The 16,197-nt window shown below is 43.9% G+C and overlaps 1 protein-coding gene across 1 annotated transcript in view; it reads left to right on the top strand.

Annotated features, from left to right (window-relative positions):
* Nucleotides 1–16,197, top strand: part of LOC146189345 (equilibrative nucleoside transporter 4-like) — a 142,344-nt gene that overhangs the window by 97,306 nt on the left and 28,841 nt on the right. The window contains exon 6 of the mRNA XM_084605244.1: nt 12,462–12,637. Coding sequence (XP_084461370.1) covers nt 12,462–12,637 — 176 coding nt within the window. The remainder of the gene's footprint in view (nt 1–12,461; nt 12,638–16,197) is intronic.

The raw sequence follows: 16,197 nt of genomic DNA, 5'->3' as shown, positions 1-16,197 counted from the left end.
CAGTGCGCTTGTGCCAATTTAAGTGTGGCAAGATCACTTAAGGATGTGCTGATCCAAATATTTCCGGTGTCATTCGTCTCATTATATGGTGTTTGCTAAGGTGTTTCTTTGAAAACCAAAATTTGGTGAGAGAACACAGCGTTAAATACTACACCAGTGGCTACTTGCGATGTTTTGCTTTACACTTCTTCGCGTTGCCTGTTATATAAATGTGAGATTTAATGCTATCGCTGAAATAGATTTTTCCCCTCGCACGAAAATTTCCGCAGCCTAACACGACACTCGAAAGATAGCTTGTGGACTTTTTTTTTTTTTGAAGAATACTTGTAAAAAGTGCTGCTCATAGCCTGTAACCATTAACCAGGCAAGGGTTAGGTCCACTGCAAATCATTCTTTTCACGGCAATAGTTTCGTTTGCAGCCAAAGTTTGTGAATACGCTGCGGGTCCTGATTGCTGTCTTCCCTGCGAGACTCGGCGTAACACGTGCCAAAATCAGACATATTTTTATTGTGAAGTTGTAATAAACGAAGATTTTTCTCACATCATCAAGCTGCACATTAAGAATAGATATATCTGCAGATCCCAGCCTTGGGAAGCTCGCAGTTGTAACGCAATAGTCACTGACGTCGTCATCATAATCATCATCAGTCGCACCACACCCACTGCAGGGCGAAGGCTTCTTCAACATTACTTCAATTAACATGCTCCTGTGTTAGCCCTAGGAGTCTAAGTTGTAAACATTAGCGACCAACTGTTGCCCTCTATCACACTATGTATGTCCTGCCCATGCCCATTTATTTTTCTTGATTTCCAGCAGAATGCCATGAACTCGAGTTATTTCGCTGGCCCACTCTGCACACGTAACATCTCTTGACTTTACACCCACTGTTTTTCATTCTGTAAGCCCAATAGTATTCGCACAAATATCTCAACATAGCGAATGCTGTAGCCTGGCGTCACATTGAGACGGACAATTTTCCTAATCTGTACTTCAAACTCCTCTTATTCTGCGCATGATACCCTGGATGCTCGCAACACACAGATGCCCGAAACCACCGGGCCTATCAACTAACCATCGTCCACCCTATATACTTTTTCATGTTGTGAGACTGCTAAATCGAAAGCTGACTGAAAAACTGAACGAGCGGCCGCGCTGAATTGCGAAAGCCAGCGGAGTCTCGTACTAAGGACACCCCCCCCCTTCCCACTCTCCTTCCTCCCCCCCCCCCAAAAAAAAAAAAATGATCGCGACCATCTATACTAATACAACACTGGTTAAGTGAATGTTTTCTTCCTTCTTCCTGTTTTCCATGAAATTATTGCGTCAGCGTCGCAGGCATTGTGGGGAAAAAAATCGCGAGTCTGTCTCTGGCAGCTGGTCGGACAAAGGTTGGTCACCGGGTTTCGTGACGTCATGAGACCACATGCGGCGGTCGAATCGGTCGGCACTGACAACACGGGCAGCTCGTTTGAGATGAGAATAGAACTCTCCGGGGCCCTTGGATTCTAATTCAGGCTACTCCTACGCCATGCAGACTCGTTCATATACGACCTGGCCCGCCGCGGTGGCACAGTGGTTAAGGCGCTCGACTACTGTGCCCTCGGCGGCCGCTTTTCGATGGAGGCGAAAAGCAAGGCTCCCGTGTGCTGTGCGATGTCAGAGAACGTTGAAGAACCCCAGGTGGTCGAAATTTCAGGAGTCCTCCACTACGGCGTCTCTCATAGTACGAATCGCTTTGGGACGTTAAACCCCACAAACTAAACCCTTGTACGACTTGGTTAAAGCGGGCACTTGTATGTATATCACTCCGACCTACTTGGCAGTCTATACATTGCGGATTTCGTCTCGAGCATACCTGTGGCGGATGGTAGTTGGCAATCGACATGGTCTGGCCCTGATTGATACACCGTGGCTATAATGATTTCGCTCTCTCACACATAAGGAGTCTTTAGTGTTGCTGCCTTTCTTTCTTCTTTTCGCTAGTACGGACTTTTATAGACACCTAACAGTAGGCGTTCTTACATGTTCCCTTTCATGTGTACAGATACTCTCTATGGCTCTGTATTAAAATAAGTTAGACCAAGATCTTCTAATGATTCTTCTTTGCTAATACTGTGTTTTCTGGATAGGAAATAATAAGGACCAGGTACAAGTCTAGGCAAAGAGTGATATGAGAGGCATTTTCCTATTCCTCGGTCATGTTATACGTCTTATTTGTGCACCTCCCCCAGGTGAAAAAATTGTGGTCTGTGGGCGAGGGGCACTCAATCTCAGAGTTTAAAGGGCATGACGTGACCATGGTAACGGCTCCTGTCCACGGCCCCTCTTGAGAATTCTCGTTCGCGCACATGCATTTTGTTCCTCGCCTAATCGCTAATATCTTAATCTCGGCCTCTATTATTTTTCAAGTCATATATAGCGTAAAGTCGCTAGATACGATATGTGAAATGCCGCTCGATGCACTACACAAAGCCCCTGTTAACCAAGCAGTTCGAACGTGGCTGCACTGCCTAGAGGTAGGGTGTCTGACTCCGAACTCGAGTGTCCTGGACGGTACAATTCCACCGCCCTCCCACCTGATATGAGAAGCCCGAGTTGGCAGTACTATCAAATCGGTCATGTCACGTGGTCGCGTGACGTCTCAAAAGTTTGCCATCAATCATTGCCCGGCCATGCCAGATGCCAGCTACAACGTTCCAGAGACCGTGATTTTTCTCTCAAACGCCAACGACGACCTCGACAACATACGCTGTGGTAAATGGTGCCTTTAACGTCATCGCGTAATACATTCACATGGATGAATGGATGGAATATAAGAGCGTCCCCTTTGAAACGGGGTGGTAGCAGTTGCTATCATGCTCGTTTTTTTCTTTATATCTTACTGTTTTAGATCGGTTAACTCTACCATCATTTTATTTATTGAATTTTTGTATCTACATTACTAACGTTATGTTACGTTTTTGCTTTTAATTGACCAATCGTTCAGTCGTTTTTGGCTAGCTTACACCGTAGGTTCATTAACCAGGCCATTGAAATCTCTAAACCCCAGAGCTTCAGAAAGACTGACTGCGCCTGCATCGACTTCCGGATGGATACCATTACATTCGAGTATAATATGGTCAATTGTTTCACTAGAGTTACCACATACAGCACATGCGTCATCTTCACTGTTAAGTTTCTTTTTGTAGCTGCGTGTTCTAAGGCGCCCTGATCTAGCTTCAAAAAGTCTCTTGAGTTATCAAAGAAAGCTTCCTTCTTGATCTGCCTTTTAAACTTTTGGTATAGTTCCACACTCTGTCTCTTTTCTATGGAATTTATCTAATCTTTAACTTCTTTGTTTTTCACCTGTTGCTTAAAACTCATTATATTTTGGTCCTTGTGACCAACGTATTTACTGGTCAGTTTCCTAGTTCTGTTCGTTCATTGTGAGTCAACGCTTTTTAAGTAATGGTATTTAAATACTTTAGCTGCCCATCGGTTACTGTCCAATTTCTTCAGGCGTCCCACATAATATTTTACTCTGAGCTTCCCATACTTCGAATGATGCCCAGCCCATGTCTCCCTGTACCGCCTCATTTGTGGTTTTGGCATGGGCACCTAGTGCTAATCGTCCGACAGCTCTCTGAAGTATTTATAATGTCGACTGTATCTCTGATTTAGGCAGCAAAACGCCAACGGCACCATGATGCGGCGGAAACGGAACTTCAGCTCCTCGTAACAATGCTGTTCGAAGGCTTCTCCCCGAACAAAACGAATTTTTTGCGAGTGACACATTCAGTGCTATCCTTAGAAACTAACCTTTACTCAATCTTATACATTACTGTTTGTTTTAAATACAAGTTGAGGCATCACCCGTTAATTGCAGCAGTCAATAAGCCAAACATCCTTCGTTCTGTCTTGGGAACAGTTTGTGTCGTTTAATGTACCAAAATTATTCGGGCTATGAGTGACATAATAGTGGGAAGCTGCGAATAATTTAAACATCAAGGTTCTTTAACGCTCAGCTCCTACCGCAAAGCACACGGGCGCCTTGCTTTTCGTCTCCATTAGCGCGCGGCCGCCGACGGGATGGAGTGCGGTCCCTAGAATTTCTCTGCTGACAGTGAGTACAAGTGAATATCTACTATGGTGTGTCTGTCATGGCACAAAAATTGCAAGTGGGTTATTACGACAACAGTAATCGGACCAGCCGTGCATTTCCGAAAATTGTCAAGATACCGCGTGATGATCGAACGAGACACCATTGTCGAAAAACTTGGCGGTCGCTGCAATAACTACACTGGGAGAATGCGAGAGCACTAGCGCTGCCGCGACGGTTTCACTACCTACCTATTACTAATTGTCTTTTAAATAATTAGGTTATCACAATATTATATCGCTATTATCTTATAACTAATTATCATATGCCTTACTACTCAACACTATTTATCTTTGTCATTAATTGTTATAACTAGTTATCATTATTATTTTTATAATGATACATTTATTATTATTAATAACTACTATTAATGACCAATGATTCGATATGACATCACCATGTGGTGACACCACATCCGGCGACACATTCTGATGAAAAATTGTGCCGACAGGTTTTGCATATATAGCCAAGTAAGGCCTCTGCCTAAATACAAAAATCTCACAATATTTACAGGAGACAACCGACAGGTAACGATAACGAATGCTTATCACTGTATAAAAGTTTCAAAACAGGAAAATACTAGTGCTTTGAAAAAGTTGCTAAAATAACAGAACAGGAAACTAGCATCGCGAATGCATAACTATTTACAAGCGATAATTTTTTCCTTCTCGTCGTTTCATTGCAAAGGCCCTAAAAAAGGCTGAAGTGAAACTCTCTTGACTGTGTTGCTATGGAGAAAATTCACCGGTTGCTATGGCCTCATGCGAACAATAGTCATCGATGAGAGCTAGTTCGCTGCAAAAGAAAAAAGCTGTGCCTGTCCTTCCGCTTGTTACGAAACTATGCCGGAGGTAATGCTCTGATGCTCTTCCTGCCCATGAAAGCAAATGTTCGATGCAATGAGAATGCAATGAGAAAGGAAAGGGAGGACGACATTCAAAGCGTAAGAAGAAGACCGAGAGAGACTAATGGTTGGGCGTGGTTGAAGCGAACAGATGCCACTCACTAAGTTCACCTTCTTTGCTGTCTTTTTTTCCTATGTATGCGTTCAAGGTCATGCCACACTTTGGCATTCGACTGTTTACAGCTGCAACGCTTCGGGTCTGTCTACTCTGTTGAACGTGCACCGCCGCGCTTAGAGCGTTGGCGTTCAAAAGGCAATAGACTAAACAAACGAATTTTGGAGATTCGTTGCAATGCACTGATCAGGCAGTCGTCTTTGAAAGCAAAAATTAAGCCCAAAGAATGTTGTAGACAGTAATTGGTATACAATCAAAAGGAGAAAAATTAAGGACACACGACTTCAATACTGTTTCCTACGTTTTTTTTCTTTTTTTATTTTTTCATGTCGCACTAGCTTTTTGCCAGTTGCCTTCCCTGAAAATCATACAGCACCGCATACATAGTGTTAGTGTGGAAAAGCCCACTTTAATACAAAAAAAGGCCAATTTTAAGTTTGTGCCTAAGTCAACTGAACATGCGGTAATCTTTTCAAGCAAAAATGAACCCATAATTAAGAAACTTTTAAGAAATGAGAAGGTTATCAAAATTACGAGATATGAAACAGTTCTCTTGTTTTCCTTCCTGCAAAACATTCCCTATTCGCCTGCTTACCCTGAAAAGGATGCACCGCCACAAATAAAGTAGTAGTGCGGAGAAGCCCACTAAAGAACAAACTGGTTTTGGGAACGGGCTTATTTTTATTTGTAAAGCAGTGAGCGCTGCAGGCAAAACCAAAGCCATAACAAATTAGCACTTGTTGTGCAGAGAAGTTATTAAAACAATTAAGCAACAAAAATTAAGCTGAAGACCACAGGAACATGTCGCGAACAGTTGAGTCTTGGTTCACTTCGCCTGCCCATCAAAACGGAAATTATCGATGATGACAAACAACACTTGAGCTGTTTGCCTCAAATAAAGTACATATTGCAGATACTTATCTAGTCATGTGAAAAAAATCCGGCGAAAGAAAAAAGCGTCACCAGTGGAGAAGACGAGCATCAGAATTTCACCGGACGTAGTGTGACTGCAACTTTCAGTGTTGAAGCTCGAAAATGTTTCACTAGGAAATACGCTTCCGTCAAAGTTTATAAATAAAGAATGGCGGGAAATAACGCAGTGACGTTATTGCTGCAATCCCACAGGAGATAAAACCAGCTTTGGACTGAAACTGGCTCCGCGTGTGCTCTCGGCGGACTCGACAGCTGGGGTTCCCTGCCACCCGCAGACGAGCTGAATACGTAATTACTACATTCAGGATAGTGCGGCGTATTTATGCACTCAAATTTAGTAGGGGCTCAGATTTACGCTTGAGGCTTAGGTTCAGAAAGGGAGCAGACGAGGTGGCGTGCCCGTTTCGTTTTTATTTTATTTTTGTCGGGCAGCCAAGAATCCAGTTACCGCACATGCGGTGAGCGAGCCTATACCGCCTTCTATTTAAATCATCCCACTCGTGTTATTTCAACACCAGACGTTTCCTAAACATTACGTTCTGTTGCTTCACTCGGCGGCCCACAGCCTAGACGTGCAGGCCCTTGCCTGCCGCCAAAGTATTTAGGTGTTAGGTATTTCATTTCATAATCCCCTTTCACACGCACTCCCTGCTTCCCCAACGCCACTGGGGAACGCGGACGAGAGAGGATTAACGCCACAAAGCGGCATTGCTGGGTGATCTTGCGGCTCCGCGTACAACAAACAGTGAAGCCTTTCCTTCGTCTCGCGCAGTCTCCCACCTTTCCTCCTTCCCACCCCTGTCACCTTCCTTTCCTCCTTAAGCGCCATTACATCATCGCGGCATTTTAGGATCAACGCCCGGGGCATTATTCGGGGATGACACTGATTTTCTCTCAACCGTCGCATCCGTGCCACGCGTTCTTCGGGCCACTTTTCTTCCGTTGATTATGCGAGCCCTCTCGTGCCAAGCACGCCAAGAGTTGGAGAGGGGCAAATTTTCAGAAGGGACGGCTCATGTGGGGAATGCGAGGCACCCGTTGGGAAAAGAATTGAGGAAAGGTATGCGCCTTGGGGACCTGAAAACTAGGGAGAGGGATGAGAGCTTTGGGAATGCGGATATGTATGTTTGATTGGAATTCTAGAATAAACAGACAATGAAATGGGCGCAGAGCTCGCGGTTGGGGACGGGGAAGACGGTCGGAGGGGAAAAGCAGGACAAGGGCTCTGAGCGAGCAGAAAAGCACTCTTTTTGTCGACCACGTCCCCCTCGCTTCCTAGTTCGTGCCCCGCTACCCTTATTTTCCTTTTGCAATTTTCGGTCTCGCGCCATGGGACCCCGCCGCCGTGTCATATCTGCGGCTTGACCCCTCCCGGCCCTTTTCAATAGGGAGGGAGCGTTCCCAGTTTCCCCGGGGAGGGAAAAATGAGGGGAAGGTTTCGTCCTATGGCCACCCGGCCTCTCCCTAAATCGCCAGAAGCGGTGATTGAAAAGAGGGAAGGTGAAAAGCAAAATAAAAATATGAATCGATGAATTGATGGGCACGCTACGCTCTTTGAGTTATGGAGTGGTTTAGGATTCGAAAAACCTCGGGAGCGTCACGCTTGGGAGACCACGCGTCCCCCCTACTGTCGGCCGATTGGCGGCGGCGGAGGCTTGCGTCTATTGTGCAACTGTGAAATATGGCGTCGCGAAACTGCGAGCCTGCTGTCAGCCTACGTATGTGCAAGCGTGTGTGCGTTTGCGTTGAGGCCCTTGCTTGTATTTTAGCAAGTGCAAGCGAATGTTCCATATCCCTCTCGGCGCCTTTGTTTCCCGCCTGGGGTCTCGATCATATTCCCCATCTCCCCCATTGCCTCCGCTTTCCTTTTCGTTCCGTACCCGTTTCTCGTCCTCCCACTTTCCTCCCGTTTTAAGCCTCCCTGTGACCGGTGTTCTCTTCGTGATTCCAGCTGTGACGTGGTTTGTTATTAATGACTTTGTTTTATTAAAAGGGCGGTGGTGGTGCACCGTGCCGTCACGCTTGTTCAATCCTGCTACTCCCCCCCCCGCCCTCCCCTCCCTATATTGCCTCATCTCACCTCTCGTGGCACAATATTTTTACATTTTTTTTAGCCTTTTGAAATTTCTGGAAGCGCGCGCGTGTGTATGTGAGGGGGGGGGGGGAGGGGAGGGGGTCAGTGCATAACCTGTTGTATCTCGCGGCGAATGCACCTTCAAGAGGGACATTTTTTGTTCGCGCTAACGGGTGCCGTTCTTTCCTACTGAGAAGCGAACATGTGGCAAACGCGAACCCTTTAAAGCACCCTCTTTCCCCTTCTTTTTAGCCGCCAGACATTCGTTTTATTTTTTTTTAGCAGTTGTAGCAGAGGTGTCATTACGCGCCCAGGAGCTTTTCACTTGTGGAGAGCCTCTTCAAGCGGCGCAGCATTACTATTTAATGCGCTGCCGCATTCAAGGTGTGGGATAACGACGGTATTGAGGGTCATGAAAGTGTGTGGGATGAGGGTTTATGCGGTGGCGTAAATAATGGCATGCTATAGAGAAGTACTTGATCGTATTCATCGCGTCTGAATTTTTTTTCTGCGTTTTAAGTTATTCAGCTGCTCGCTGCGCAGTGTTAAAAAAAATCACTATCGTCAATCATGCATGCTCTGTTGGTTCTGACGTATTTGAAGTTAGCTGACCTTATTGCTTACGAAACACCTTTAGAATTTCTAAAAACGCTACACTGCATATCATTGGATGAAGTCCATATTCAGGCTGAAGCCTAGACGTGCATGATAAAAGATGAGCCGCTGGCAGCTTCAAGTAATCTTCACCTCAAAGTTGAATGATCTAGGGTGCCTGCTATCAATGTTTGGACCTGGAGATAAATATTCGCCTAAGCCAGACGAAGACAAGAAGACAAATCATCTTGTCGAAAAGCTAGGCTCCGCACTGTTGCTTCTACAGCCGCTCTTATTCCAGTTCGTGGTCGCAAGAGTTCCATCTACTCTTCTCTCTTCGTACCATTAGCCAAGCCTCAGATCACGGCGTTCAGGAGAAGTGATTGCGCAATAAAATAAAATAAATGCAGAATGACATCACTGTTTAGGAAGGTGACTTAAGCTTACGCATTAGGTGTCCTTTAAATGTTTGGCTTTTTCACTGCCCTAAGTTGGATTACTTTATTTTGGTAATATTTTACTCTTCATACGATTTGTAACCACCAGTGTACCATATCTGTCCCTTTATTAAAGCCGACATGTTTCAGAAGTCCGCTTTTTTCTAGTTGCTCGACAAAGGAGAAGGAATTGCTGCGCTTTTTCCCGAAGACGACAGAGAAGGTGTAATTAGCCATGCATAACAAACCTTGGACGCCGACATCAAGAAGCTTTAAGTACGACTGTCTGAAAACATTTCCACGCGCCTGTTTTTGTGGAAAGCGCCTTAAGAAGGTTGCTTTTACGAGTGACGGTGGAAGCACCAGGTCAGCATAACTGCGCCAAATGCTCTTTTTCTCGCAGCCTGCTATCCGTAATTTACCGCCCGGTCATTCGTTGGGCATTTTTCTTCACGCGGTCTTCATTTGTGCGGGCCATGAATATCAAAGTGATACCCGCCTTGAAAGAGGTTTTTGTTCCACGGGAGCATGATAATGTGGACGACGATTAATGTTCCGTCGTGGACTCTTCATTATACCCGCGGCTATCGTCGTCTTTATCACAAATGATGACGATGATGCGAGAGCTCGTTCGAATGCCATTACAGGGAAGAGGCAGGCCTTGCGTAAGAGCGGTTGAAACTTGGACGTGCACTTTTTCTTCTTCTGTCATGAAAAAAGAACGAAAACAATGTAGTGGGAACGTGACTGAGCAGAGGAATATTTATTTTTTTTTTGTTTTCAGTCATTCCAAACTTGAAAAATAGAGACAGAGAGAGGGCACCTTGTATAAAACAGAGCATCTATACATTTTTAATCTGGTTCCACATAGGCTCCAGTTATAGGTGGAACTTTTAAAAATGTTCCACTTATAAGTGGAACATTTTTAAAAGTCCCACTTGGTATTTGGAACCAGATTAAGAGTGTACTGTACAGGCTAATTCTTTCGTGCCTAATGAGAGGTTCGTTCTATACGTGCGGCGAGCTTCATTTGAGTACTGAGTAAGTTTCGTGCAGGAACATTTCTCGTTTATAGGCTGCAGATAGATAAATGGGCGAGTTTAAGCTCGAGGTACACGCACAGGATGAAAAACAAATTACTGTAAAATCGAACAATACATATGACCAGTGAAAGCAGGTCAAGAAAACAGTGGGGTGCTAGACTCAATCGAGTTCGAACATACCAAAAACAACACACATCCCTTACGGCGTGGTTCGGATGTCCACAGAGCGAGTGTGACAGATACTGCGCCTTTTCCATCCTGTGAACCAATTATTATTATTATTATTATTATTATTATTATTAATATTATTATTATTGCCTGCAATCAGCAATGCAGATAATGAAAATATTGTTCAAGGAAAGCTGAGAATGTTACTAGCAGACACCAGCTATGTTATGCATAATCTGAAAGATAGAGACAGAGAGAAAGACAGACAAACAGAGAGAGAGAGAGAGAGAGAGAGAGAGAGGAAGAGAGAACACTTTGTATGAAACATTTAGAGCATTTATACAATACAGGCTAACTCGTTCGTGCTTAATCAGAGGTTCGTTATATATGTTCTGCAAGCTTCAGTGGAGTACTGAGCTAGTTTTGCACAGGAACATTTCTCGTTTCTAGGCTGCAGATAGATCAATGGGCGAGTTTAAACTCGAGGTACAAGCACAGGATGAAAAACAAATTACTATAAAATCGAACGATACATAAGACCAGACCAGTGACAGCAGGTCCAGAAAACAGTGGGGCGCTAGACAATCGAGTTCAAGGACACCAAAAACAGCACACATTGCCTGTAATCAGCAATGCAGGTAATGGAACTATTGTGCGAGGAAAGCTGAGAGTGTTACTTAGCAGAGACACCAGCTATGTTATGCATAATCTGTGTTTCCGGTATGCAACATACAAAAAAGGTTTATGGCATCAAAACCGGCAGCGCACGATGCCCACTTTATGATGAAATTCAACGTTTCAAACGTGTTAAGGTAGTGGAGAACGTTGAAAAAAATTTCTAATAGAGGCAGCCTGCAGGCGATGCGTGCCGTTGGGCGCGCCTTTCGTAGGCTGGAACCTGGTGGAGCTTACACTTCCTTCCACGACGTAAAAAGGGAAAGTATTCGCCGCAAAGAGTAAATGAGCAATTAGGCATCTGGGTAATTCTAGTGCTTCTCCTACGCAGCGAAACGAAAACAAAATACAAAATTAAAGGGCGAGTAGAACAAGACTAGCAGCCTGAATCAGGCGTGCCTCGCCATTTTGTTTCGATTTTTTCTTCTCCGTTCCGAGCTCGATTAATGCTAGAACCTTCCTCCCCGAACCGTTAAGGCTTGAACCGTAAGGAAAAAAAGCAGAGTATTGCTGAGGCCGCCGACTCATTACGAGAGGCGAAGCGAAGATTAGACCGGTTGGTCGTGGCGGGTTCTGGGAAGGCAGCGCTTTCTCACTTCGATTACTTTCGTCTCCAGAGGTCGCCGGCGTATATATAGAGAGCGCTCGTGTTACTTCTTGTTGGTGCATTTGTGTCATTTTGAGTCCTTGCTCTCTCGTTTTTTCCTATCTGGCATCGTTATATAATAGAAAACCGCCACTACTAGTTTCCTTGCTAATCGCAATCCTCGCGTTACTTGCTGCTGGCGATTAGGCCTAGATTCTATACACCATTAAGCTCATCTGGAAGAGGAGAGGAGCTCATCATGGAAGAGGAGAAATTAAGAGACAGTAGTGTACGGTTTGGAAGGTTGTTCTTGGAACCCTGAAGCGGTGCCATCTTAACCTCGATGTGTGTCTTATAAGACTGACCCTCTTAATCTTATTGTGCTCTCTCTCGAGGTACGTTACTTGTTACTGGCTTTTGCTGTGGTACTTTCTACTGGCTGCGTCGGGTAGAAGAGAGCGTCGGTGATGTTTTTTGTGAGTAATCAGCTAACTAAAGATAACAGAATATTTTAAAAAGATTATGCTCTTTTTTCTCTCGCCTTCTAGTTAGATGAGCTGAAAATTAGCTCATGGACTGCAAATATCTGGAGACCAGGAGCTTAGTATATAGTAAAAAAAGGAACATGCCGCATTTCGCTGCTTTTTACCCTCAGGGCTATTCCGTGTCCTCATGGCTAAATGAACTCCACTCAATTGAACATGGCATGCACCCATTTCGAAATAAGCCGGAGCAGGTTACCGTACGGGTTAGTCGGGTGTACATCCTCAGCTCTGTTTGTTCTTCTCGCAGGTTGACATGCTGGACCCACTGGAGTCAAAGACGGGAAAGTACGGCGTTTTGTCCCTGCGGACGCCACCAGCGTCACCAACCAGCACTGGAGGCGGTGCGGACTCGGCCTTCGAGTCGAGCGACGTCCTGGACCGCTGCTTCGACGCCGACGACGAGGACTCGCTAGACGCGAGACGGTACGTAATGTCAGGATGGAGAATGCCTGCGCAGTTTGCCACATTTATCATTTCGTTGGCCACAGCTATCGAAGAAAACTGAAACATGGGGGTAAGTGGTTGTTTCGTCTTCAAATTTATCTTTAACCAATAAAATGAGTAAAATATTAATGCGACATTGATCAACATCGAAGACAAAACCTCTTATGCTTTCCTTCGTATTGACGGCTGTTACCTACCTACTATATAAAGAGCGTGTGAACCATACCGTTGTGTAACGGTAGATTGTGTACCAAGTAATCTTGGTGGTGGCGAGAGAAGGTGTGGGGGGTCTAGTCGTAGTGACGTCACAGAAACTTTATCGGACGAGAAGGCAAATAGGAGTGTCTTGAAAGTTTTCTAAACTTTTCGTTCTGAAATTTATTTATGTGCACAGAGATAGTTGCACAACGCTGGCATCGTTCTTGTGCATAGTCTCTTCCCTTTTTATGTATTTGCTTCGAAGGGCCACGAAATTGAGTGTTATTTCAAAAAAAAAAAAAAAAGGAAAGCTTTCATTCTTTCGTGAAGCCCACATTTGCATCGCTTTAGAAAAAAAAAATGATTTCGCTCTATCCTGTCGTCACCTCTCTTTCTTCCTCTGCGTTTGGCGCAAGTTTGTTAGCTTATTGCTAGCAAGGAGAAATAGCGAGCAGTTATTCAATTTTCTTGGTTGGGGGTTGAGGAGAGAATGTATATTTATCGTAGACTCCCTTTTTTTTTTTTTTTTCAACAATATGGAATAAGTCCGCTATACCGTAAAATGCGTTGTCGGGCTGCTCAATAATGGTTTAGTCGAAGCTTTTTCAGCAATCCATGCCTATGGACATCGCTACAGAATTTGAAATAAGTAATTTCAACAGCTACTTCACTGTGACGGAAATTTGTAGAATATTTTGCTGATGTTGTTCTTCATGTTCATATTATAACTAATGTTTTATATTCAGGTTTTTGCTGCGCGTGTTCTCTAACGTATCACGATTGTTTATAGATTGCATCCCCCCCTCCCCATTCCCCATAAAATAACCTCCTCTGAAGGGCCTTTAGGGGTACTTTTAATAAATAAATAATTGAATGAATGATTGAATGACTGAATAAATAAATAAATAAATAAATAAATAAATAAATAAATAAATAAATAAATAAATAAATAAATAAATAAATAAATAAATAAATAAATAAATAAATAAATAAAATGTAGGAAGCAGTATAAAATGAAAAGGAATACCTAAGTTAGGCCTTACAGGTACAGGACGCTGTAGCGACCGGCGGTCATCTCCAATTTTACACATACTCATTTGCACGAAAACTTCACGTGAAAACTCACTCAACATGCATGTAAAACCTCGTTCGTTCCTGAGTCGGAAAATGCTGCCATGCGTGGTCTAATCGTCAAACTACTGGGCTTGAAACCCATGAAGCGTGGGCTGGGATAGCGCCTGGGACTTGAAACATTTCTTATGGCAATAAAAATTGCTTTAAAGCGAATTTTCTGAGATATGCGATGATTTTAATCCGCGTTTCAACTCATGCTGGGCGTCTTTTAGAGCCTGAGCCGGTTTCGAATGTTGAAACCAATAAACTGAACCAATGCACAGCTCATTGTGAATTCGTTTCTTTCCAAGCGTCACGAAATGTTTCACGTGATCTTTGTGGTATGTTTGAAATTACCGCATGAGCTGATGTGGCTGTGAAGTCATTACCCCTTGACAAGCCATACTTTTTTTTTTTTCGTTACAAGAACATTACCATCTGATTTTCTGGGACATGGGATCTTCCCATACCGCATAAAAGCATCTTCAGGACAATCCGAAACCTTCCTCTTGAAATAAATACATAACCTTGCGATCGGATGAACCAAGTGCATAGAAAAAGAGACAAGATTTGAGCAATTTCTTAATAGCATGGAAAGGGCTCATAATTTCAGACTTGCCCTCGTAGTTATGAGAAATTACTTTTGATGATAAATATTTTCTTATTCTGGTACAGTGCACTTGGCATCACTGCTGTCATTTGTGACGACGTTATGTTGCGGGCATTCAGCGCGGTGCGTTACTGTATCGCCGCGCGTAACGTAACTGCGTGTTAACTATTCAGCTTGGAGCAATTTTCTTGACGTCAGAGCTGCAAAATCTGGACACCTGGTCTTAACACTTGTTGGAATAAAACGCAAAATTTATTCTTGTTGCCTCTTCGGAGAACAAGAACTCGACTGCTCATGTTACCGCTATCTGCTGCTCCTGTTTATATAGGAAGGGTGACGACAGAGGTTGTATTCTCATCAATTTCAGCGACCTTCAGACCTGAGAAAACAAAGCAGCTAATCGAGAGTACATATATCTCCTCAGGATTTCTTGTAAAAGAGAGCATAAATGTACTAGTATAATAAATATATTTGGTGAATATTGCATCAGAGTGGAACTGCAGTTTAGACCACAAAAGAAAACTGCCTTGATGATATAAGGGCGATCAGTTTGGACGTGTACTTATTAGTTAGGTGTTGACTGTTACCGTCCCCGTAGGAAGGACATATAAGCAGTGAATTGTATATTTGAGGTTACGTAAAGCACTTCGGCATTCAGCTTCCTGGTAGCGATACCTTCTGCTGCAATGAGGAAAAAAAGAAAAAAAAAATGGAAATGATGGAGAAAAGAACACCAGCCCTGGTCCACGCAGAGCGTCTAGCTTTGCAGATATGGAAACGATCAGCGCAAACTGAGCCTAAGCAGTGAATGTTTTGATGTTTGAGGTGGATCGCGGGCTTCCAGACTGTCGATTACAGTCGAAAGGGAAACCGAAAGAACATTCTCAGAAATCACGCGTGCAACGTTTTTTTTTTTCGAAATATTCATAGCATTATACCGTATATCTTGTGTATTCGTGCTAGTGACGCTAGCGGAACTTTAGGTTTAGAGAGATAATGGAGATTTAGTTTATGGTGATCCGCGATCCGCCACTGTTACCCTCTACCCTCTGCACATGCTGATTGGTTCCGACGCTGCCGGTCTTACTACCGACACCCAGTATGTGGCGTCATATATCGGCGTCGAGGAAATCTGGGCGTGAGCAATGGAACGCGCGGTAGCGGATCACGGTATCGGATCACGGTATCGGATCGCGGATCACGGTAAACTAAAACTCTTTATTGATGAAGCGGGACGAGAGGCGCTCATGCGCTAGCAAAGCAACGAAAAAAGAATCAAAAGTAAAAATACTTTCTCCTTTTGAGTTCAATCTCGGGTACATGTACTGTAAGCGTCATGAAGACAGATAGAAATCCCCCATTTTTAGTCGGTACAAACGAGAGAAGACATCCATAAATAGCGCCGTAAATTTATGTGAGATAAGATTTCAATCCCCCTTTTGCCATTTTAGCTCTCCTTTTTCATTACGAAATATGTATGGGCAGCGTGATTTATTTTTTGTTTAGATTACTTTAACTGCACTTTATATCTCAACAGCGTTAAAGACTTCGTAGTGGAGGGCTACGGAGTAATTTTGTTCGCCCGTTCGGGATTCTTTAACATGCATAGACATCGCAC

The sequence above is a fragment of the Amblyomma maculatum genome, chromosome 5 (genome assembly GCF_055883805.1).
Source record: "Amblyomma maculatum isolate TAMU_Amacu chromosome 5, ASM5588380v1, whole genome shotgun sequence".
Classification (NCBI taxonomy): Eukaryota; Metazoa; Arthropoda; class Arachnida; order Ixodida; family Ixodidae; genus Amblyomma; species Amblyomma maculatum.
This window is presented reverse-complemented; position numbering and strand designations above follow the sequence as displayed.